Raw genomic sequence first — 23,815 nt, forward strand, 5'->3', positions numbered from 1 at the left:
CAGGTTCCCTGCCAGAGGCCTGCACTCACTCCAGCCCTCGCGCCCCACCACCATCGGCTGTCCGCGGAGAATACAGATGCTGGCCGCTCCCCGGGGGTGTCGCTGTGCACAGAGGTAGGCCCACAGCCTCCCCGTTTCCGGCGTAGCCCTTAAGCACGGACCCAAGAGGAAATTATGTCAGGTGAAATAACGCACTTGTGGTTATGGGTTGTTTTTTTTCCTTTTTTCAAGTCCTTATCTCTAAAGAGCACACACAGATGCGATGAGGCGGTATCTGGGTCTGCCACCGAAAAGAGGAAGTGGGAGTTTGAGCTGAAGCAAGGGTGCTGTGAATGGCTCCCTGTTGGAGCTGGGTGCCGGCACGTGGGAGCGAGCTGTCTGCTTCTGCGTGTTTCCACTGCCCTAAGTTAAAAGGAGGGAGAATACACGTGAGGCCGTAAGAGTCTGAGCAGCTCGAGCTTCCGCCTTGGCTCTAGCATTCCTCGCCGTGAGACCTGAGACGAGAAGGAGCCCCTGTTTCCGAATCTGTAAAACGGGGCTGATCACAGCTGCCTGGGGACGTTTTCCAAGAAATAACGCACGGAAACCATTTACTCTGCCACCCGGAACTTGATCGGCACCCGTAACACCTGATCTGGTGGGGGGCCTGGGCCAGTGGACCCCTGGCTGACCATTTCAGGGAGAGGGTGGGGGTCCACTTCCCTCAGTGGACACACCGCCCCTGCCTTTGGTTAAACCACCTTGGCTCCACTAAACCTTCGGTTGGCCCGGAACTTTCTTGGCAACGGTTTGGAGCTAGAATCAGCCGTCAGATTCCTCGGTGTGATTTCTGCTAAAATATGAGGTGGCTGAAGCCAATCCAGTTACTTGTTTTTATACGTTTTCTTCGGGAATAGTTGTTAATTCACAGGAAGTCGCCACGGATGTCCCAGGGAGGTCCTATGTACCCTTCACTCAGTTTCCCCCAGGGGTGCCACGTCTTTGGCGTATCCGTAGTACGACGCCACAACCGCTAAAGGGACTGTTGGTACAATCCACAGGGCCTGTTCACGTGTCGCCAGTTTGACACGTACCCATTTGTGAGTCCCCTGAGCGTTACTGTCACGCCCAATTCCCGGAGAAGTTAAGTGGCTTCCTCGACTCACCAGCTGATATGTGGCAGAGCCGGGACCCGAGACCAAAGTTGTGCACTGCACCAGCAGCCCCCACCTCGCTCCAGCGGTGGCTGCCGTTAACCCAGGCTCCCTGTGTTCTCTTGTAGGTGAGCCCAGGCCAGCATGGGGGACTCCAGGGACCTTTGCCCTCACCTTGACTCCATAGGGGAGGTGACCAAAGAGGACTTGCTGTTCAAATCTAAGGTAAAGGGTCAGACCTTGCAGAGCTGGGGCCCACACCCAGGGCCACTGCGTTCCTAAGGTACAGGTGTTTCCAAAGGAAGGTTTGAAAGAGTTGAAGAACCGGCTTCCCGACAGTCTCTGCTTAGCGTTTTGTGTAAATGGAAGGGCTGGCGTCTGTGGGGGGAGCTTTCCGGGGGCTGCGTCCTAACAGCCATTAATTACCACTTAGATCAGTCCATCTGGGAGCCACTAATGCCCTGTGCATTAGCTGTGGAGCCTTTCCGAGGCAGGGAACGAATCGTGCTCGGAGAGCCCACCGGCATTTTGATAAGCGTGACCCGAGGAGGGTCTGGGGAGGCCCAGAGCCAGAAGGTGGGCTTCTCTGAGTGGGGAGGATGTGTCTTTTTTTGTTAAAGTGTTTTGAACGGGTAATACTTTTCTCTGGTTCAGAATCGAGCAATATAAAAGTATCGATGTCAATAAAAAGATTTTTTAGGGGCGCCTGGGTGGCGCAGTCGGTTAAGCGTCCGACTTCAGCCAGGTCACGATCTCGCGGTCCGTGAGTTCGAGCCCCGCGTCGGGCTCTGGGCTGATGGCTCAGAGCCTGGAGCCTGTTTCCGATTCTGTGTCTCCCTCTCTCTCTGCCCCTCCCCTGTTCATGCTCTGTCTCTCTCTGTCCCAAAAATAAATAAACGTTGAAAAAAAAAAATTAAAAAAAAAAAAAAAAAGATTTTTTAAAGTAGGGGGGGTGCACAGCTAGCTCGGCTGCTAGAGCATGTGACTCTTAATCTCAGGGTTCGAGCCCCACATTGGGTGTGGAGCCTACTTAAAATAAAAAATTTTTTTAAAAATTCAGGGGTGCTTGGATGCCTCCGTCGGTTAAATGTCCAACTTTAGCTCAGGTCATGATCTTCCAGTTCGTGAGTTCGAGCCCCACATCGGGCTCTGTGCTGACGGCTCGGAGCCTGGAGCCTGCTTCCGATTCTGTGTCTCCCTCTCTCTCCGCCCCTCCCCTGCTCATGCTCTGTCTCTCTCTGTCTCAAAAATAAATAAACGTTAAAAAAAAAAATTAAAAAATAATAATAAATAGGGGCACCTGGATGGTTCAGTAGGTTATGTGTCTGACTTTGGCTCAGGTCATGATCTCACTGTCTGGGAGTTCGAGCCCCACATCGGGATCTGTGCTGACAGCTCAGAGGCCAGAGCCTGCTTCGCATTCTGTGTCTCCCTCTCTCTCCGCCCCTCCCCTGCTCGTGCTCTGTCTCTCTCTCAACAATAAACATGAGAAAACGAAAAAATAAAATGAAAAAAATCATTGTCAAGACATCCTCCTCCCACCCTCCAATTCCACCTTTAGGGAGCCTTTTATATTAGTTTCTTTTATACTTTTTCTGAGTTTCTTTATGCAAATACATGCAAATATGCTTATTTTTCATTTCCCCCTTCATTATATGAAAGGTAACATACTATACTATAGATGCTTTTTTTGTTTGTTTTCTTGTTTTTAATTTATTTATTTTAGAGAGAGAGGGAGGGAGGGAGGGGCAGAGGGAGAGGGAGACAGAGAATCCCCAGCAGGTCCCCAGCAGGCTCAGCACTGTCAGCGCAGAGCCTGATGCAAGGCTCGAACCCACTAACCGTGAGATCATGACCTGAGCTGAAATTAAGAACCGGGTGCTTAACCAACTGAGCACCCAGATGCCCCTAGACATTTTTGCAACTTGCTTCCTTCACAGGACAGTACATCTTTCTGGAGCTCTTTCAACCCTGGTCCGTGAAGACCGCTTTGTCCTAGTTCGCCCTGGAGTTGCACGGCATCTCGTGTGGACCCCGTAACTGAGCCTCTGCGGGTAGACACCCAGGCTCTTTGCGTGTGGTGAATGTGGTGCCGTGATAAATGGCCTCCTGAAAGTGTTGTCGCACGTGGGGGCCTGAGCGTGTGGGGGGCACACTCCGGGCAGCGGGGTCTAGAGTCACGTTCCTAGACAAATTGCCGGCTCACTCAGCCTCCCTGTCCCAGCAGGTCCTGGGTGGCCTTCGGCCTGAGCTGGCTCAGCCTGGGCCTGCGGGAGGGATCAGGTCTTCAGAGTGCCTGTGGCTTCTTTCGAAGTACTTTCGCTTCTCGTGTGGTCTGGAGGAGGGCAGAGCGAGGCTGCGATGCATTCGCACTAACGCTGGGTTCTGAGTCTGCACCAAGGAATGAATGAGACAGACCGAGGGGGTTTTCCTCCAGAGGAGGCAGGAATAGGGGGATCCGAGGGCAAAGAGGAGAGCGAGGAGGCGCGATCCGGGCCGGGCCGCGGCAGCCTTTCGGAAGTGGTAGGTCCTTCTGGAGCAGAAGGACCGAGAATGTCTGGAACGTCTCAGGCCTGTATTTCAGAGAGCATGTGTCCCGCCCTTCTCTGAGCACCCAGAAATCTGCAGAATGAAACAAAGATTGTTTTAAAATACCAAAAGGGGCAGGGAGGTGAACAGGTCAGGCACAGTGCAGGGGATGGAAATGGCCAAGAAACTTCTGAAAGAAGGTGCTCAACTTCACCAGTGACCGGGGACATTGCCGCGGATCGCGAGATGATAGCATTTTTCCTCTGCCGGACAAACCACAGGCCGATCCGACCCGGGCTGATGGTGATGGAGGGGAGGAGACCGCACGCGTGGTGGGGCGAGGTGGGCATTCCTGTCACTTCGGGGACACAACTCCCCGTGTGGGAGTTTATCCCGTGGAGGTGCGAGTACCAGTTATAAAGACACAAAGACAGCAGTATTCATTGAGCTTTATTTGTCAAAGGAGAAAACTGGTGGCAGTCTGAATACTCATCAAGAAGGGAATGGGTGAGGGACGCCTGGGTGGCTCAGTCGGTTAAGCATCCAACTCCGGCTCAGGTCATGATCTCGCAGTTCGTGAGTCCGAGCCCCGCATCGGGCTCTGTGCTGACGGCTCGGAGCCTGGAGCCTGCTTCGGATTCCGTGTCTCCCTCTCTCTCTGCCCCTCCCCTGCTCATGCTCTCTCAAAAATAAATAAATGTTAAGAAAAAAAAATTTTTTTTTAAAAGAAGGGAATGGGTGAATTACGGTGTGCCCGTAGCATGGGGCTCCGTGTCATTACCGCAGACGGTAAGATGCAGTGTCTGCGTGCAGACTTGGAAAGATGACCATGAAAAGGTGACAGAAACGTGTCAGAGAAATGTGTATAGTATGATCTTGTTTTTCCTAAAAATCACACCCCCTCCCCTAAGTGTATGCATATACGTTGTATGTGAAAACACGGAGGGATATGCCTCAGGTTGTTCCAGCATATGTATTTATTAGACGTTATATACTCTCCCTGAGATCGTATACAGCATGTATGTGTCGTTTGAACTGTTAAAACAGACCTCCAGGGCCCCTGGCTGGCTCAGTCAGTAGAGCATGTGACTCTCGATCTCGGGGTCTTGAGTTTGAGCCCCGCGTTGGCGGTGAGCCTGCTTACAGAAAAAAACCAAACGAGCAGAGGGTGCTGTCGTCATTCAAAAGACTGAAACAAAAAGGAAGCCCTGGAAGAGGGAAGTGAACTGTGAAATCAGAAAGTCAGAAAAGAGATTGCAAGTTCGGGAAGGTCGGGGGCTGCTGCCCCCAGCGTCCTCAGCGGGAGACCCTGAGGCAGATCGCGGATCTCGAGTCCCACCTTCTTGACCACAACCCTACGGGGACCTCCAGGTTCGGGCCCTTTACCGATACAGCTAGAAACTGGGCTCGGTGAGAACGCAAAATCCCCGCCGAGACGTGAGTGGGGGGGAAGCCCACTTTCCCGTTGGGGGGCGCCCTGTGACCCAGGCTCCTCTGCTTCCCCTCTTGACCTGCTCTGCAGCAGGGCCTGCCCTCTGAGCCTCGGTTCCTCATCTGTCCAAAAGAGCTGCTGCGCACAGTGGCAGGGATTGCAGGAGCGAGGTATGAAGAACTTAGCCGTGGTCGTCCCTGGCAGGTGGCGCTCTGGCTCTGACGGAGCCCCGTGTCGTGACTGCCGTCAGAGCTGGCACTTAGAATCCGCCTCACGGCTGACGGGGTCACCTTGGGCATTGTGGAGCCTCAGTTGGGAATTGCTGTTTTAGACACGTGCAGCAGACAAGATTATTTAAGGCACGATTTAAGTTGTGACGAAGAGACCCTGAAATACAGCACCTTAAATGAGAGCGACGCTTCCTTTTCTGTCATAGGACAGTCCGGGCATACGTACGATGGCAGGGCAGCCCCTCCCTTCCCAATACATGGCTTTCATTTCTGAGTCCAAGGTGCTTGCCCCCGCTCCTGCCGTCCCATCTGTGTTCCAGTGGAAGGAGGAGGAGGAGCGGGGCGGGGGGATGCCCAGCCCGGAAATGGCACGCGTCACTTTCGCTGTCATCTCATTGACTAGAACCGAGCCCCAAGACCACAGTGGGGCCGAGAACCAGTCTGCAGCTGGCTGGCCGTGGGCTCGGCCCAAATCCGAGCATCCTGTTGCTAAAGCAGGAAAGGGGGACACTGGTAGACAGGAAGCAGGCTCTGTCACCAGAACGCCAGAAACCTGGGTGTTTTCTGTGTTCATCAAATGTATTGGTATCCCTTGGGGCGCCTGGGTGGCCCAGTCGGTTAAGCATCCAACTCTTGTTTTCGGCTCAGGTCACGATTTCATGGTTCGTGAGTTCGAGCCCCGCGTTGGGTTCTGTGCTGACGGTGCAGAGCCTGCTTGGGATTCTTTCTCCCTCTCTCTCTGCCCCTCCCCGCTTGCAGTCACTCTCTGCCTCAAAAATATACTTTATAAATACAGAAATAAATGTCTTTAAAAAAAAAACGTATTGTCCCAATTTGTACTAGGCTCTGTGAAGTCCAGAGGTAGACAAAACAGACCGTCCCTCTTTCACGGAGCCCAGAGTCTAGGTGGGAAGAAAGGCGTACACAGTCATCAAAGGAAGAGTCGAGGGTGCAATAAAATGCATATTAACAGGTCTGTTTATTTAAGTTTCAAAGCATTTTACTAAAAATGTTTTTGTAGCACGTAGGGAAACAAAATACAAACAGTAAAGCGTAAAGTGCCCTGTGAGGAAGGACATTTAGATCGACAGGCTGGTGAAGGCCTTTCCGAGGCAGAAAAACCTTTCAGTGGAAAGCTATGGGGTACAGCCGTCGGCGTCCAGTGGGGTCTGTGTGTGATGCCTCTGGCTGGAGCGGCTCCCCGACCGCTCACACTTGGCTCTTTCCCTCCCCCTCCCCTTGCCCAGGGAGCCTGTCAGTCGTGTGGTGTTACTGGACCGAACCTGTGGGCCTGTCTCCAGGTAAAGTACCCTTGCTGCTGTTGGGGGCCTGGAGGTTGGTCTAGACTCTGGGCTGGGAATGCCCACCTCTGGCGGGCACTGCTGGGATCGTTGGGCGGGGACACGGGGCATGGATGTGTCAGGTGCACGGCCTGAGGGCGCCAGAGTCAGCAAGTCCCCCTGCTGGCCGCCTGCCTGCCTGGGCAGCCACCAGGAATGTTGAGAGAAAACAGCAGGTTGTGCAGGACTCCGGACCAAATGACCCCATCTGCACGAAAGGCAGAGGTCTGTATGTGCATGTGTATGTGAGACTTGATGGAGGCATCTTGGCTCTGAGCCGTGGCTCTTCTGCGTAGTGGCCTGTCCCTGGGCCAGCCTGGGCCTTGTCACCCCACCTGTAAAGGAGAGGTCACTGTCGCTGGGCAGCTGTCCCCGCGTGGTGGGGCTGCGGTAGACTTGACAAGATGACCCCTGCGATGGGTTTAGCAAGGTGCACGGTCTGTGGACAGGATCCAGGAAAATCCAGTCGTGGTTCATTGTTATTGCTTCTTTTTAAAAAAAATTTTTTTTTTCAACGTTTATTTATTTTTGGGACAGAGAGAGACAGAGCATGAATGGGGGAGGGGCAGAGAGAGAGGGAGACACAGAACTGGAAACAGGCTCCAGGCTCTGAGCCATCAGCCCAGAGCCCGACGCGGGGCTCGAACTCACGGATCGCGAGATCGTGACCTGGCTGAAGTCGGACGCTTAACCGACTGCGCCACCCAGGCGCCCCCATTGTTATTGCTTCTTAAAGAGAGATGTATCACAGCGTGGCCACTTTCTATGAGGAGCAGGATTTGGGATGGTTTTCATTTTTTTCTCTGGAATTCTTACAGCATTTTCCACAATTTTCTACAAGTATATAGTTATTACACTTAAAATCACATTGAAAATGGCTACTACTAAAAATTTCTTTGAAAACAAATCCAAGTAGAAAAGAAGAAAAAAGGACACATGGGCCACCAGGGGACTCTTCCGGCCTCAGCCTTCAGGGCCCGTCACCCAGTTCTAAAGCAGATTGCAGAATACCGTCTGGGCCCTTGGGGGACAGCAAGAAACGTGTGGCATGGTCCTGTGTCCTGGGAGCCCCCCCCAGCAGGAAGGGATGTGTCCTTTGTGACCGGAAGGCCCTCACAAGCCCGTGCGGTGCTGATCTCTTGTGGAGAAACAGGCTGGTCGTTGGGCTGCAGGCCTGCAGTGGAGGCACTTGCTGGGCCTGGTGGGTGGCTAGATTTGGGACAGGGAAGTGCAAGGCCAAAGGCAAGGCCATCAGAGACCTGCAGGCCCCCTGTGGGTCCCGAGTGGGTCTCGATTACTGGCCCATAAGGAAGTAGGGGAGAGGGTCTGGGCGCCACACAGCTTGGCCCATGCCTTGCTGGGCTCCTACCTGGGCTTCTTTGTAGGAGGCCAGTAGCCCAGGGCACCCTGTCCACCTTCCTCAGCGGGCAGGGGCGGCTTTTAGGGCAGCCGTCCTTTCCAGCTGGAGCTTCAGGTACATAAACACGTGTTCCTGTGGGGTAGCAGGGCCTCAGGCCTGGTCTTGGTGGCGGAGATGGTCCAACCCCCATCCTCTCTCCTTCCCTCTCTCCCCAGGTCTCCTGCTCCTATGTTGGCTGCGGAGAATCCTTCGCTGACCATAGCACCATTCACGCTCAGGTGAGCGCCGTGGCCGGGAGTGTGGGCCCTGCGGCCAGACGGCCCAGAATTCAAACCCCGGCTCCAGCCGCCTCCCAGCTCCAGCTGCCCACTCTGGGCCTCGGTGGCTATGTCTGTAAAATAGGAACAGGCCTAGCAGGGTTGCTACAGAGACACCAGAGCTAATGCAGGTGCACGCATGTCACAAGCACACGTGATTGGTCAATGGCAGCCCGTGGCCTTCCTGGCTGGAGGGTGAGCCTGTTCTCTGCTTCCAGGCCTTTTACTGAGGCCGCTGGATGCAGCCTCAGGGCACCTGTTAGGCCAGTGTGTCCTCAGCCTCACTTTGGATCTTGCCCTCTAGGCAAAAAAGCACAACCTGACAGTGAACCTGACCACGTTCCGGGTGTGGTGTTACGCCTGTGAGAAGGAAGTGTTCCTGAAGCAGAGGCTGGCAGCACCCCTGGCGGGCCCCTCGCCCAAATTCTCGGAGCAGGTAAGGGGGTGCAGGGGCGTCAGCGCGGTCGGTAGTGACGTGTTGGGGGCAGGGCCTTGTGACCCAAGCGTCGGGGGAGCGGGGATTGGTGGGTCCCAGATGGCATCTGTGCCTGGCCTGTGTTCTCAAGTGCCAGCGAACCCTTGCTGAGCCCCGGCTGTGTGCCAAGGCCCACACGGGGTGGGGGTTGAGGACACAAAAGTCCTCCGGGAAGGGAGTTCGTTCCCAGGCCGTGGGCGGGCCGCGCGCAAGGGCAGGGCTTGACCGAGCCTGGGCCTGGGGCCGGTGCAGATGCTTCCGGGCCTGTGGTGAGCCCCCGGCACCCCCCAACCCTAAGACGAACCCTGCCCCCCAGGGAATGCCGAACGGTGACCTGCGGTTCGCTTCTCTGTGGAAAACACCACTTTCTCTGTAGAAAACGCCCCTAGCGAGGCACTGAGCAGGGCACCGTGGGGCACCTAAAGGTGGTAGGCCGGGCAGACCCACGCACGGAGGGTCGCCTCGGGCTCCGGTCAGTACACAGGTCGCGGGGTTGGCCGGCTGGAGTCGGAGCTCGGGGAGGCCTGAGCGTGTCACCTCCGCGTTTACACAGCGACCATCACGTAGTAGGTGCTCAGTAAATGTTTACGGAACACGTTTGCAAGCGTGGCAGCTGTTTATGGTTATTCACAAAAAAGGCTATACGACAGTGTGCATACGGTATCTTGTTTTGGGGCGTGTGTATATGAACGGTGAAAAACTTACGCAGCCGCGTACAGACTTGACAGTGGTCGTCTGAGGCACGTTGGATTGTAGGTCGTGATTCGTTGTTTCTATTTTTTTGCAAATTTATTATAACTACGTTTTTATCAGCGTCAGTAAAATACAAGTTTCCCGGGGTTGGGGCTGCCAGAGCCATCTCTTTCCGGGGTGTCCTCGGCTCAGATGGGCCAATCCGGTGTGGGCTGGGGGCGGGGGCTGGGCGACTGGGCTTCCTTTCCCCCTGGGGAGCCTGTGGGCCTCTGCCCCCCACCCCGTCTTCCTCGCCTCCCCAGTTTCCTCACTCCGTCTCTCCCGCAGGACCCTCCGCTGCCCTTGCACCCTCTGAAAGCTGTCCCTATTGCCGTGGCCGACGAAGGAGAGTCCGAGTCAGAGGATGATGACCTGAAACCTCGAGGTAGCCGACCCCAGAGCTGGGGGAGCTGTCAGGCCGGGCCGGGGGCCTCCACGCAGGCTGGGGAGTTCTGTGGCACATTGGGCCGTGTGGGCGGGCAAGGGCGGTGTGACCAACGGGCCGTAGAGTGTGGTGGCTTCTTCCCTTGGGGTGCTGGCCATCCAGCCGAGTCCTCGTGGCCTGCCGGTCCTCATCCCCAGTCTCGGCATGTGACCCCGGGCAGGCCGGCGCCTCCACACCCGGCCTCCTTGCCTGCGCGACGCAGACAGTGGGCCGGGCTGGGTGGAGGGCAGAGCGGTCCGTCTGAAATGCTCGGGCGCCCACAGCTACCGTGAGCAGGAGGCACAGTAACCTAACCTGGCAGACTTCTGGGGCGGGACACCAGCCACCCACGTCCTCCTGTGGTTGGGTCCTGGCGACTCATCCGTGAGCGGTGGGACCCTCACCCTCCCTCCCCGCTGTGCATTGGCTCCCTAGGCCTCACGGGTATGAAGAACCTCGGCAACTCCTGCTACATGAACGCCGCCTTGCAGGCCCTGTCCAACTGGTAGGTTGTCACCTCGTCTGGGAGCCGGGAGGCCAGGACCTGTCCCCAGATGCCCCGGAAGTAGCGGCAGCAGCCCCCACGCTGTGCTGTGTATGTTGCCCACAGATGCATGTATTTAGACGTGTATCAGCCCCCCTTGGAGCACATGTGCCCTTTGACCCAGCAGCCCCCCTTCCGTCAGAGTTAGTCCCGGGAAGGCCACCTGAGACGTGGCGCATGGTGCCTGTACCATGTTCGTGTTCTGTCGTTTGTAGGGAACGATCTGAAGGCCCGAATTTAAAGGCCAGCTTTAGGGAACCCTGGGGGGTTCTGTCGGTTAAGCGTCTAACCTTTGGTTTCGGCTCAGGTCATGATCTCACGGTTCGTGAGTTCGAGCCCCATGTCAGGCTCTGTGCTGACAGCTCAGAGCCTGCTTGGGATTCTCTCTCTCTCTCTCTCTCTCTCTCTCTCTCTGCCCCTCCCTTGCTCATGCTCTCTCTCCCATTCTCAAAATAAATAAAAAACTTAAATAAAGATAAAGGCCAACTTTGCAGTAAGTGTAGGACAGTATTTTCCTGAGTGGGAAGGGGTCAGACTATGGCAAGGGGGAGGAAGGAAGTTACAAGTTTTGTGCCGTGCAATCCCATTGGGGGAAAAAATTAGTCATTTCTACCTCGGGTAGGCTGTTAAGTCCGTGAGGCCAGGGCATTTCCTGCACCCGGTACACAGATGTGCCACCTGGTGGGGACTCGGTGCTCATATGTGTGAAGGAGGGAGGGGGCGTCCGCAGGAAAGTCTGGAACATTATGCACCTAAATGTTCGGGGTAGCTGTCTTCACGTGGTAGGATTAAAGCCCTTTATTAGTGTTTGCTCATCCAGTCTTTCTACGATGAATACGTATTTCTTAAGTAATGAGATACGTTTTTAAAACGTGAGGGAAAAGGAAGATGGCTTCAGGTTCGGGAAGGTTCCACAGAACGGGCTGGTGGGAGCAGCAGATTCTGGGTCCTCTCTTGTTGGTGCAGCGACAGCCGCGCCCTGACCCCAGGGGCCCTGAAGCGGGAACCTCGGCAGCCCTGGGAGAGGGAAGCGGGCCGTTTCTGCGTCGTCGGGGGCGTCCATAACAAAGCACGACAGTCAGGGGACTTTATTTTATTATCATTACTATTATTATTATTATTTTAATTTGTTTTTTATTTATTTTTGTGAGAGAGAGCGGGCTCACACAAGGGAGGGACAGACAGGGAGAGAGAGAGAATCCCAAGCAGGCTCCGAGCTGTCAGCACAGAGCCTGACGTGGGGCTCAAACTCACAAACCCTGAGATCATGACCTGAGTCGAAACCAAGAGCCTGATGTTTCACGGACTGAGCCCCCCAGGCGCCCCTGGCAGAATACTTTAAACAGCAGAGATGTATTCTGTGTTTCTGGGGGCCAGAAGTCTGAGATCACGGTGCAGACAGGGATGGCTGCTTCCGAGGCCTCTCTCCTTGACTTCTAGGTGGCCACCTTCTTCCTGTGTCATCTTCCCTCTGGGCATGCTTGTGTCCAAATCTCCTCCTTGTATGAGGACACCGGTCATATCGGACTAAGGCCCGCCCTGAGGACCTCATTTTAACCTAATTGCCTTGTTTCGGGGCCCTGTGTCCAAATGCAGTCGTATTCTGAAGCGTTCAACTCGTAAATTTGGGGAGACACGATTCAGTCACGACGGGTGGGATCCTTCTAGTCATCCGCCGGCATTTCTGGCTCCAGGGGCTACAGGATGCCCCCCGCGTGAGCTTTTCTTCTCTACCCAGCTCTTTCTAACCGATGCCACGCGCCCCTCCTTTTCCGACCCGGCTCCCTCCCCTGCCCCTAGCCCTCCGCTCACCCAGTTCTTCTTGGAGTGTGGAGGCCTGGTGCGCACAGACAAGAAGCCAGCCCTGTGCAAAAGTTACCAGAAGCTGGTCTCTGAGGTCTGGCACAGGAAACGGTGAGTGACTGGGCCCCTGACCCTGGGCAGGTGCATGGGGCTGGGGACTTTCCTCTCAGCCCTTCGACTGGGTACCACCTCTGCCTTCGGCTGTTTGCTGTGCACCTGCCACGCCTCACCCGTGTGATTCTCATGGCAGTGCTGTTTTATAAACTGGGGAACCTGAGGTTCAGAGAGATTTCCGTGTCCTGCTCAAGGTCACTCAGCTTGTGAAGGGTGGAGCTAGCGTTCGAACCTGGTGTTGCCCTGAGCCAGCGACCACTTCTGAGACGTGTGTGCTGAGGCCGAGACACTCACCATGACTCCTCCGAAGCCCCAGCCACCCCGTCCCCGTGGGAGACAGTCTCATAAGTGGTGGCTGGTGCCAACAGGGCAGGGGTTCAGCGCAGCGCGAAACAAATTTAAAGACCGGCAGTTTGGATTAGACCCGTTTCTCTGGGAAACTTGGGAATGATTTAAAAGGAGCGCGTAGAAATATACGAAGTGTAAGAGCAGATTATAAAACAGCGCGATGCAGTGTAATTCCGGTTCTGCCAGGAGCCAAGTTTGTTTCCTGGGTGTATCTATTTCCATGGAAAAATCTAGAAATCTCAACGGCAGTTATCTCTGGGTGGTGCTATTAGTGGTGATGTCTCCTTGTTGGGCTTCTCTAAAATTCTGGGTTTTTCAAAAATGGACATGGATTGCTTTTGAAATTAGAAAAACCACAGGAAGTATTTCAGAAAGAAACCAGTTTTCAGGTCGGCTTATTCTGGACTAACGGGAAATGATGCCGTCCCAGTCAGGAGTTCTTTGCCCGGCTGAGCCATGACTTGACATTTTCTTCCCTGTGGGGAGGTGCGAGCCCGCAGGGACTCCTGGCCAAGTCAGCCGTTCCCAGAGTTACGGCAGACACCTCACTGAGTCCCATCCAGACACCCCAGCTGCCTGCCCTCCCGACCCTCGAGGGACCGCATAGCCCTGAACGCGCCGGTCCACCTGCGCTAATGGGTCTGGTCTTCCTACAGCCCAAGCTACGTGGTTCCCACCAGCCTGTCTCACGGGATCAAGTTGGTCAACCCGATGTTCCGAGGCTATGCCCAGCAGGTAGGCCATCCGAGCTGTGCCGGGGACACCCAGGGCCGTTACCAGGCCTGGCTCTGAAGCCCAGACCGGCATGGAAAACACCAGCAGCGGCTCGGCGTTATGGGGCGGGTCCTCTCGCTGCCTGAGCCCTTGGTGTGTGTGAGGACACTGGAGCCCTCCAGGGCCTGCGGATGTTCTCCCCGCTCGGCAGGTCAGGAGGCTGGAGGCTGGGTCTCAGCTGGGCGAGTCACTGGCTCAGGTCACACAGCTGGTGCGTGGCGGAGGGGAGATTTGACCTCAGGCAGGCTGACTGCAGACTCCGGGCGCCTCAGCCCTGCGTTCAGAACGTGCTTTTTCATTCTTTAGATCACAGGCGGCATTTCACTTCTGCTAAGCATTTCGTTACAAGTTTTTGTATGTCTAGAGAACCCTTTGGAAATTAGTGATCCTTCCCGTGGCGTGACCTCGGGGGACCAAGATGCAGTTGAATGCAGCCACCTGTATGCCCCAGCCCCAAGCCGAGCCGATCGTTCACATGTCCGGGTCCCTGCCCCAGACTGCCCGGCGGCCCGGGGTTTCACTGCTGGGCTTGCGGGGGGAGCTGGCCCTGTCTGGGTCACCATTCCTGCGGCCTGAATGCGGGGCCCGGGAACAGAGCCGCGGTCGGGCGGGGAATGCCTTCCGCCCTCTCCCTCGGCCCCCACCACCCCGCCTGCCATCCCTTCCCTGGCTGAGGGCTGCTGGGCTTCCTCTGCTCACACCCTCTGTTGGAGGATCGCCAGGCTCCTGACCGAGAAGCCCAGCGCTGCCTGAACACCACCCTTTTTGGAAAGCGATAACATCCTCCACGATCACAGCTCACCATCTACCATTTATTAAGTTGTCACTCCCTGCCACGCAAGTACAGCCCTGTTTTTCCTGACCAGAGCTCTCCTGAGTGAGCCCTGTCATCACCCCCAGGCTCTAGGTGAGGAGCTGAGGCTCAGGTCACACGGCACCTAGGGGCAGGGTGGGACTGAGGCCGAGCTGAGCCATTCCTCAGGCGCTCTGTGAAGAGAAGGGCTGCCCGGCTGCTGCCAGCAAGGCCAGAAACACCCCTTCCTCTGCTTCGTAGACACGGCACACGGATCATTTCTGAGTCCGAAACATGGATGCAGGCGTGGGCCTCTGTTAACAGCCAGAGGACGCTGTCCTGCTTCCACACACGGCTTGAGAGTTTAGCAACCCGAGCACAGTACTGTTGTTACAAGGAGAAGCCAGAAAGGAAAGGAGATGGCGAGTCAGAGGCCCGTTTCTTACAAGAACCTTTCCGCGCCCCTGATAACGGGACCCATGAATCCCCTCCACCCCCTAATGCAAGATAAGCTAGTGGTTACTTTCTTTGGTCTTCCAGTTTGACACTTTGCCCGAGGAAACCCTTCCAGAGCCCTCCCTTCCCTCTCCTGGAATGAGGCCCTGTCTCCGCATCTGTGACGTGAGGCTGAGGAGGCTTGGCTGGTTCTGGCTGCTGAGTGATCCAGCATCGTGTTGGTCAGGAGTTGGGCCGGGGGCACTGCTTCTGACACCAGGCACTGTGAGGGGCAGCGTGGCACCACGTGCCCCCGGCTGTTGGAGCCCAGCCTCCGCCACCACGTTCTGGCACCTTCTGTGCGTGCGCCACTGTGCGTGCGCCACTCTCGGCGCACCTTCTGTGCGTGCGCCTTCTGTGCGTGCGCCACTCTCGGCGGGGCTCGGTGGGCGGGTGCTGGAAGCCTCGCCGCCCAGGCTTCCTGGTCGGTTTGGCGATCTAGTCAGAGGGCAGAATAAAAGTGCCACTGCTGTGATTTGAGGCCCAAGAGGCCCGGAGAGACAGCTTAGATATATCGTCTCTGGGAAGGTGCGATCCTGCCTCCGGGGCCACGGCCACACTGGCGAGGCGAGGCGTGGGCATGGGAGCTGGCAGAAAGGCTGGGAGGGCAGGGGGAAACCAGAGGAAGGGTAGAGGATGCGGGCGGCCGGGCCTGCTGGCCGTCATCACCCCCACCCAAGTCGGCTGGGTCGTCACGTGCACACGCATCTTCTGTGTCACCTTCATCCTTCCTCAGTCTCCCTGCCCGCCCCAGGGGCCCTGCCTGCAGGCAGCAAGGTGACTTTCGGGGCCAAACGTGGCTCCTTCACCGTCCCACACTGAGGTAGAGGCCGGGCTACAGGTGCTTATGGGCACGAGCTGGGGAGTCCCACGGCCCCAGTGGGGACCTCAGCTCTGCCACTTGACAGCTGTGTGACTGGGGAGGGGTGGCTCGGCCTCTCTGGCCCTGGCGCTCCTGGTAGAGCGGGGGTTGGGACAGAACCGCCACGGAGGCCCCCATGAGGGCCGCTCGACGCGTCTGCACGGGGTACCGCCGGGACCCACGAGAGGGGCCTGCTGGTGTCCTCGGCCGCAGGGGCGGCGGGGGTGCCTCCGCCCGGGGGGTGGCCCCGTTGACGCGGCCGCTGCTTCCAGGACACCCAGGAGTTCCTGCGCTGCCTGATGGACCAGCTGCACGAGGAGCTCAAGGAGCCCGTGGTGGCGGCCGCGGCGGCACTGGCCGAGGCCCGGGACTCAGACTCGAGCGACACGGACGAGAAGCGCGAGGGCGACCGGAGCCCGTCCGAGGACGAGTTCCTGTCCTGTGACTCGAGCAGCGACCGGGGTGAGGGCGATGGGCAGGGCCGTGGCGGGGGCGGCTCGCAGGCCGAGGCGGAGCTGCTGACCCCCGACGAGGCGGGCCGCGCCATCTCCGAGAAGGAGCGCATGAAGGACCGCAAGTTCTCCTGGGGCCAGCAGCGCACCAGCTCGGAGCAAGTGGACGAGGACGCCGACGTGGACACGGCCATGGCCGCCCTCGACGACCAGCCCGCAGAGGCCCGGCCGCCGTCGCCGCGGTCCCCCAGCCCCTGCCGGACCCCAGGTGCCAGACAGCCGCTTGGGGCCCCTGGCCCGCTCTGCCTGGCACCTCCCGTGTGCCGGGCGCCGATGCGCGCTGGCCCGCTGGCCTCTCCCACCCCCTGGGGTCCCACCACCAGAGCCTCGGGTCAGGGGTCGGCCACGTGGCAGGCGCGGACCCGCTCAGCCGGCCCCGCGCCTCGGCTGGAGACTGGAGCGAGGACAGGCATTCTGTGGGTTTGGTGGCGGCCGGGGTGGGCACGGGCCAGAGGAGGCGTGGCTGGCTCCCGCCTCGGTCCCTAGGAGGTGCTGGCGGGTCCTCTTCCTGATCCGGCCCCGCAGCCGGCGTGGCTGCCTCGGCCCAGCACGGCCCCCTCTCTGCCCCCAGAGCCGGACAACGAGGCCCACATGCGCAGCGCCTCCCGCCCCTGCAGCCCCGTGCGCCACCACGAGGGCCACGCCAAGCTGGCCAGCAGCCCTCCTCGGGCGAGCCCCGTGAGGATGGGGCCGTCGTACGTGCTCAAGAAAGGTTGGCGGGGTCGGGCGGTCAGGGTGGGTCGGCAGGGCGGCCGCGCGCGCAGCTCGGGGCCGGGAGCGCGGGTCGTGCCGTGGCTGCCCCCGGGAGCAGCAGCGTCTCCGAGCCCTCCTAATGCCACCGGGTGCGAGCGGGGGCGCCCCGTCTCACTGACCGTGACCGAGGCGCTGGGAGGTGAACCGTGAGCCCCAGCATGTGACGCACGTAGGACCCCCCCCCCAGGTCCCGGCCAAGCCAGCCCCAGCACCGCCCCTTGCCCCAGACAGGCCGGAGGGGCTGGGCCTAGTCCCGTGCTGTGCCCCCAGCCCAGGTACTGAGTGCCGGCAGCCGGAGGCGGAAGGAGCAGCACTACCGCAGCGTGATCTCCGACATCTTCGACGGATCCATCCTCAGCCTCGTGCAGTGTCTCACCTGTGACCGTGTGAGTGCCCTGGGGTGGGACGAGTGACGCGCCGGCCTTCAGTGCCCCGGTGCCCCTCCCCCAGGTTGGGGGCTCCGCCCGGTGCCCCCTGCCTTTCTGTAGGGGAGGGCCCCGGTGGCCAGACTAGGGGGCAGACCCTCCACCCTATACCTGCCATCTGGTGGTGACTGGGGTTCGGGGTACAGATTCCGCTTGTTCTGGGCAGGACGGGACCCTAGAAGGTGGAAACCCAAGCTGGCCTTCGACCCCACAGGTGTCCACCACGGTAGAGACGTTCCAGGACCTGTCGCTGCCCATTCCTGGCAAGGAGGACCTGGCCAAGCTGCACATCTACCAGAACGTGCCAGCCAAGCCGGGCGCCTGCGGGGACAGCTACGCCGCCCAGGGCTGGCTCGCCTTCATCGTGGAGTATATCCGGAGGTACCCCAGCCTTCCCGCCTGCTGGAGACACGACACTGCCCTGGCCCTGGAAGGCGGCAGGCCGTACACGGCAAAGTTCAGGCAGCTACAGGGCCAAGGGCAGAGTCCCGAAGGGCCCTTGAGGCTGGAGGATGTGCAGGTGTTGGCTGAGTGGGGTGGGGGCTTCCTCAGCCACGAGGGAATGGCCTGGGTTGGGTGGGCCCATGGATCTGAAGGCGGGTAATGACAGGGGAGTCACCAGGTGACAGCGAGAAAGGAGGGCGGCAGCTGGAGAGCGGGCCTGACCCTGCAGGGAGAGCGGTGGGCAGCTTTCCGGAGCCCCTGCCGTGTGCTGCAAAGCCCGCTTTATACCCGCCTGATGTCAGGAGCCCGTCTCTGCCCAGAGGACAGGCCAGTGGGATCAGGGCCGCTTCACACGTGAAAAGACAAAGCTCAGGGAGAAGTGATGTCATTCTCCCAAGGACCCTGGGTTGCCGGCTGGTGCTCGCAAGCATTGGGGCCTCTACCCGTTCCACCCACCGGGCCAAGGTGCCTCCCGGGGCCCAAAGCCACCAGGTCTCAGTCTTGCCCAGGCCCTGGTTGCACCCCCGCCACCCCTTTTCTGTCTCCGTAGGTTTGTGGTATCCTGTACCCCCAGCTGGTTTTGGGGGCCGGTCGTCACCCTGGAAGACTGCCTTGCTGCCTTCTTCGCTGCTGATGAGCTGAAGGGTGAGTGGACCGGGCTGGCTGGGTCAGCATACGGCTGGTTTCTGGAACTCACTGTCAGTTATCGCCCCCCTCCCCGCCCCCCCCCCCCCCCCACCTGCCAGGCTGGGCCCGGGACTGCGTGTTCTCCCAGCCCTACCACCTGGTGGCCCTTAGGGCTTCACCTGGTTTTCTTTTGTTTAACAGTTTGGTGCACAAAAATGATATTGTGCTTTTAGTCTTGCGTTTCCTCGGTTATCGATGAGCTTGGACAGTTTCTATAAGCGTATTGACTGTTGGTATTTCATATTTTAAAATGTCCTCTTCCTGACTTTTCCCATTTTTCTGTTGAGTGCTTGGCATCTTACCTTTGGGAAAGCTCTTTTTCTTAAAAACAAACAAGCAAACACAACCCCCCCCCCACAAGACTTAGTTGTGGTAAAATACACATTACATAAAATTTACCATCTTAACCATTTTTTTTAATTGTATTAAAAATTTTTGAGTTCATTTATTTATTTTTGAGAGAGAGAGAGAGAGAGAGAGCATGAGCTGGGGAGGGACAAAGAGAGACAGAGACACAGAATCCGAAGCAGGCTGCAGGCTCTGAGCTGTCGGCACAGAGCCCGACACGGGGCTCGAACCCACGAGCCGCGAGAACATGACATGAGCCCAAGTCAGTCGCTTCACCGATCCAGGCGCCCCCTGCCCACCTTAACCATTTTTAAGTGTACTGTTCAGTAGCGTTCCCTGTATTCATATTATCATGCAATCAATCTCTAGAACCTTCTCATCCTGCAAGGCGGAAACTCTACCCCTTAAACGGCAACTCTCTCTTCTCCCGTCCCACAGCCCTGGCGCTGATCATTCTACCTTCTGTCTCCATCATCTAAGTCCGATCATATGGTATTTGTCTTCCTGTGACGGGCTCCTCGTCCGTGTCGTGGCAGGTGGCAGAACCCCCCACCTTTCTGGAGCTGAATAGTACTCTTGATAGACGATGTCTTACTTCCCTGTTCCTCTCGCGGTGGACACGTGGGCTTCACTTCTGCCCTTGGCTGTCATGAACAGTGCTGCAGTGAACCTGGATGCGTACCTGGTCCCTTCTAGACCGATTTCATTTCCTTTGGATAAATACCCAGACGTGGGATTGCTGGATCATAGGGTCCTATTTAACTTTTTGAGGAACCTCCACACTGTTTTCCGCGATGGCCGCGCCAATTTCTGTTCCCACTGGCGGTGCGCGCGAAGGATCCCCCTTCCCCACGTCCTTGCCGACACTTTGTATCTCATTTTGCAAAATCTCCTCTTGAGGAGAGCTCTTCTGACAGGTGTGAGGTGACACCTCATCGCGGGGTCGATTCGCGTTTCCCTGGGGATGAGTGATGTTGAGCAGCTTTTCGTGTACCTGCTGGCCACCTGTTTGTCGTCTTTGGAGAAATGTCTGTTCAGGTCCTCTGCCAGCTTTTACACAGATTATCTGGGTTTTGATTTTGTTTTGTTTTGTTTTCTCCTATTTGTATGAATTCCTTACGTACTTTGGATATTAACCCCTTATCCGATACATGTTTTCTCCCGTTCTGTAGGTTGCTTCTTTACTTTGCAAATTGTTTCTTGTGTTGCGAGAGCTTTTGTGTTTGGTATCGGCCCGCTTGTTTATTTTTGCTTTTGTGACTTGTGCTTTTCGTGTCCTATCCAAAAAGTCATTGCCAAGGGCAGCGTCCGGGAGCATTTCCCCTATGTTTTCTTCTCGGAGTTTTGTGGTTTCAGGTCTTTTTTTTTTTTTTTTTAATGTTTATTTATTTTTGAGACAGAGAGACAGAGCATGAGTGGGGGAGGGGCAGAGAGAGGGAGACACAGAATCTGAAACAGGCTCCAGGCTCTGAGCTGTCGGCACAGAGCCCGACGCAGGGCTCGAACTCACGGACTGCGAGATCGTGACCCGAGCCCAAGTCGGACGCTCAACTGACTGAGCCACCCAGGCGTCCCTTCAGATCTTGTATTTCAGTCTTTAATCCATTTTAGGATAATTTCTGTGAGCGGTATGAGATACGGGTCCAGTTTCATTCTTCTGTCACAGGGGTGAATACCCAGTTTCCCCAGCACCATTTACTGAAATGACTGTCTTTTCCCCGTCAAGTATTCTTGGCTCCCTTCTCAGACAGCAGTTGCCCGTATATGCATGGGTTTATTTCTGGGTCCTCAATTCTGTCCATGGGCCTGTGTGTGTTTTTATGCCAAGTGCCATACTGTTCTGACCACCGTAGCTTCGCAGTGTAGTTTGAAATCGGGACTCGGGACGCCTCCACCGCTGTTCTTGCTCAAGATTGTTTTGGCCGTTTGGGATTTTTTTTATAATTCTATGTGAATTTTAGGATTTTTTTGTTTCTATTTCTGTGAAAAAGGTCACTGGGATTGTGACAGGGATTGCATTGAATCTATAGATGGCTTTGGGTAGGGTGGACATTTTGACAATATCTAGTATTCTGATCCGTGAATTTGTTCGTTTATTCTCACGTATTGGGTCACCGTGTGGGAACAACTCAGTCTCCTGTCACTCTTACTACCTTCCCGATGCCAGATGCGTGGTGCTGTTCCCCTACCAAGCAGTTATGTGACACCAGCTGGGTATTGAGAATTCGCCTCGATTCTGACACTGGAGACAGCATCACATCCCACAGGTTAAGGGTTCAGTCCTACAAGACTTCCCCTCCCCAACTTCAGAAGCCAGTCATGGGTCCTGGTTGTCACTTATGTTTCTGACTGGCTGTAGCTCGAAGGTTCCAACCCTTTCTCCTTGGGTTTGATTAATTTGCTAGAGCCATTACTTGCTGGATTACTGGTTTATCGTGAAAGGATGTAGCTCAGGGACACCCTGGTGGCTCAGTCGGCTAAGCGTCCGACTTCGGCTCAGGTCATGATCTCACAGTTCGGAGTTCGAGCCCCGCGTCGCGCTCTGTGCTGACAGCTCGGAGCCTGGAGCCTGCTTGGGATTCTGTGTCTCCCTCTCTCTCTCTGCCCCTCCCCCACTCGCACTCTGTCTCTCTCTCTCTCTCAAAAATAAATAAATGTTAAAAAAACATATTTAACTCAGGAACAGCCAGACGGCAGAGCTGCACAGGGCAGGGTATGTGGGAAGGGGCAGAACTTCCTTGACTTCTGGGCTCGCTACTTTCCCTCGTCTCCACACGTCCACCAACTTGGAAGGTGGCCAAACGCCATGCCATTGGGATTTTTATGGAGGCTTCCTCACGTAGGCATGATCGGTTATAAACTCCCATTTCCAGCCCCTCCCTCTGTAGGACACAGGTGGGGCTGAAAATTCCAAACTTTTTTTTTTTTAATTTTTTAACGTTTATTTATTTTTGAGAGACAGAGAGACAGAGCATCTGGAGGGGAGGGGCAAAGAGAGAGGGGAGGGGCAAAAACGGGAGGGACAAAGAGAGAGGGAGACACAGAATCCGAAGCAGGCTCCAGGCTCCGAGCTGTCAGCACAGAGCCCAGTGCAGGGCTTGAACCCACAGACTGTGAGATCGTGACCCGAGCCGAAGTCGGACGCTCAACCGACTGAGCCGCCCAGGCGCCCCTGAAAATTCCAAACTTCTAATCATGGCTCTGTCTTTCTGGCGATCAGCCCCAATCCCAGAGCCATCCAGAGTCGCCTTGTTAGGACAAAAGTCACCGCCATCACCTAGGAAATTCCAAGGGACCTTTAGAAGCCTGCCAGGAAGTGGGGTCAAAGGGTCAAAGACCAAATATCAGAACAGATGATGCTTCTAGTGCTCTTACCACTTAGGAAAGTAGAAGGACCTTAGGGAGTGTGAGCCAGGAACCTGGGGCAGAGACCAACAGCTGTATTTTCCACGGTCTCACGGCCATCTTTGTCCGTGTCTCTCATCGATGACATGTGGTTTCTCTGTACAGATCTTTCACCTCCCTGGTTAAACGTATTCCTGTGTGTCTTGTCATCCTTGACCCGATTATAAATGGGTTTGTTTTCTTGGTTTCTCATTCAGATATTTCACTGCCAGTGCACAGGAATGCCGCTGGTTTTTATATGTTGACTTTGTGCTCTGCATCTTTACTGAATTCGTCTGTCAGCGCTAGCAGTTTTTTGGGGGGAGTCTTTAGGGTTCCTATGTGTAGGATCGCATCATCCGCATACAGACAGCCTGAGCTCCTTACCTCCTCTTCTCCTTTTTGGACGTCTTTTATTTCTTTTTCTTGCCTAATTGCTCTGGCTAGGACTTCTAGTACTGGCTAGAATAGGCCTGGTGAGAGTGAGCGCCTTTGTTTTGGTCCTGATTTTGAAGGAAAAGCTGCTAGCTTTTCACCATTGAGGATGACATTGGCCATGGGCCTGTCTTAGGTGGCCTCTGGTATGTTGAGGTGTGTTCCCTCTACACAACCTACTGAGACCTTTTATCGTGAAAGGGTGTTGAAATTCATCAAATGCTTTTCCTCTCTGGGTTGAGAGGATCATATGATTTTACCCTTTATCCTATGAACGTAGAGTATCCTGTGTATTGATTTGTGTGTGATAAACCATACTTGCCTCCCAGGGTTAAATTCCCTTTGATCATGGTGTGTGAGCCTTTTAGTATGATGCTGAATTCGGTTTGCTAGAATTTTTTTTTTTTTAATTTTTTTTTTTTTTCAACGTTTATTTATTTTTGGGACAGAGAGAGAGACAGAGCATGAACGGGGGAGGGGCAGAGAGAGAGGGAGACACAGAATCGGAAACAGGCTCCAGGCTCTGAGCCATCAGCCCAGAGCCTGACGCGGGGCTCGAACTCACGGACCGCGAGATCGTGACCTGGCTGAAGTCGGACGCTTAACCGACTGCGCCACCCAGGCGCCCCTGCTAGAATTTTTTTTGACGATTTCCCCGTCAACATTCATCAGGGATATTGGCCCATCGTTTTCTTTTCCTTTAGTGTCCTTATCTAACTTTGGTATCAGGGTGCTGCTGGCCTCATAAAATGAGTCTGAGAGTGCTCCCTCCTCAGCTTTTTGGAAGTGTTTGAAAAGGATTGGTGTTAATTCTTTTTTTTTAAATGTTTGGTAGAATTCACCGGCAAACCATCTGGTCCTGGACTTTTGTTGGTTGGGAAGTTTTTACTTTTTACTACTATTGCAAGGTGGAAAGAATACTGCTCTAATCTCCTTATTACTGGTCTGTTCAGATTTTCTCTTTCTTCATGATTCAGTCTTGGTTGTATATCTCTAGAAATTTGTCCATTTCTTCTGGGTTATCCAATTTGGGGTACAGCGAATTGGACACAGTGCCTCTTATGATCCTTTGTGTTTCTGTGGTGTCAGTTGTAAGAGCCCCCCTCCATTTATAATTTACTT

The 23,815-nt window shown here is 55.8% G+C and overlaps 1 protein-coding gene across 4 annotated transcripts in view; it reads left to right on the forward strand.

Annotated features, from left to right (window-relative positions):
* USP20 (ubiquitin specific peptidase 20) overlaps positions 1-23,815 on the forward strand; it is a 44,458-nt gene that overhangs the window by 12,022 nt on the left and 8,621 nt on the right. For 2 of the 4 annotated variants that reach the window (XM_047070926.1, XM_047070934.1), the window contains exons 2-15: positions 4-114; positions 1,262-1,358; positions 6,572-6,625; positions 8,240-8,302; positions 8,646-8,777; positions 9,837-9,933; positions 10,408-10,477; positions 12,317-12,430; positions 13,438-13,516; positions 15,978-16,425; positions 16,789-16,929; positions 17,241-17,356; positions 17,610-17,776; positions 18,390-18,484. In XM_047070926.1, coding sequence (XP_046926882.1) covers positions 1,278-1,358; positions 6,572-6,625; positions 8,240-8,302; positions 8,646-8,777; positions 9,837-9,933; positions 10,408-10,477; positions 12,317-12,430; positions 13,438-13,516; positions 15,978-16,425; positions 16,789-16,929; positions 17,241-17,356; positions 17,610-17,776; positions 18,390-18,484 — 1,657 coding nt within the window. In that variant the 5' untranslated portion in view covers positions 4-114; positions 1,262-1,277. Of the gene's footprint in view, positions 1-3; positions 182-1,261; positions 1,359-6,571; positions 6,626-8,239; positions 8,303-8,645; positions 8,778-9,836; positions 9,934-10,407; positions 10,478-12,316; positions 12,431-13,437; positions 13,517-15,977; positions 16,426-16,788; positions 16,930-17,240; positions 17,357-17,609; positions 17,777-18,389; positions 18,485-23,815 lie in introns of all 4 variants that reach the window. The other 2 variants (XM_047070943.1, XM_047070949.1) reach the window with 2 other exon arrangements.

This window comes from Lynx rufus, unplaced genomic scaffold, assembly GCF_022079265.1.
Source record: "Lynx rufus isolate CCGP_SWC_20201006 ecotype Redwood Valley unplaced genomic scaffold, mLynRuf1.p SCAF_10, whole genome shotgun sequence".
Classification (NCBI taxonomy): domain Eukaryota; kingdom Metazoa; phylum Chordata; class Mammalia; order Carnivora; family Felidae; genus Lynx; species Lynx rufus.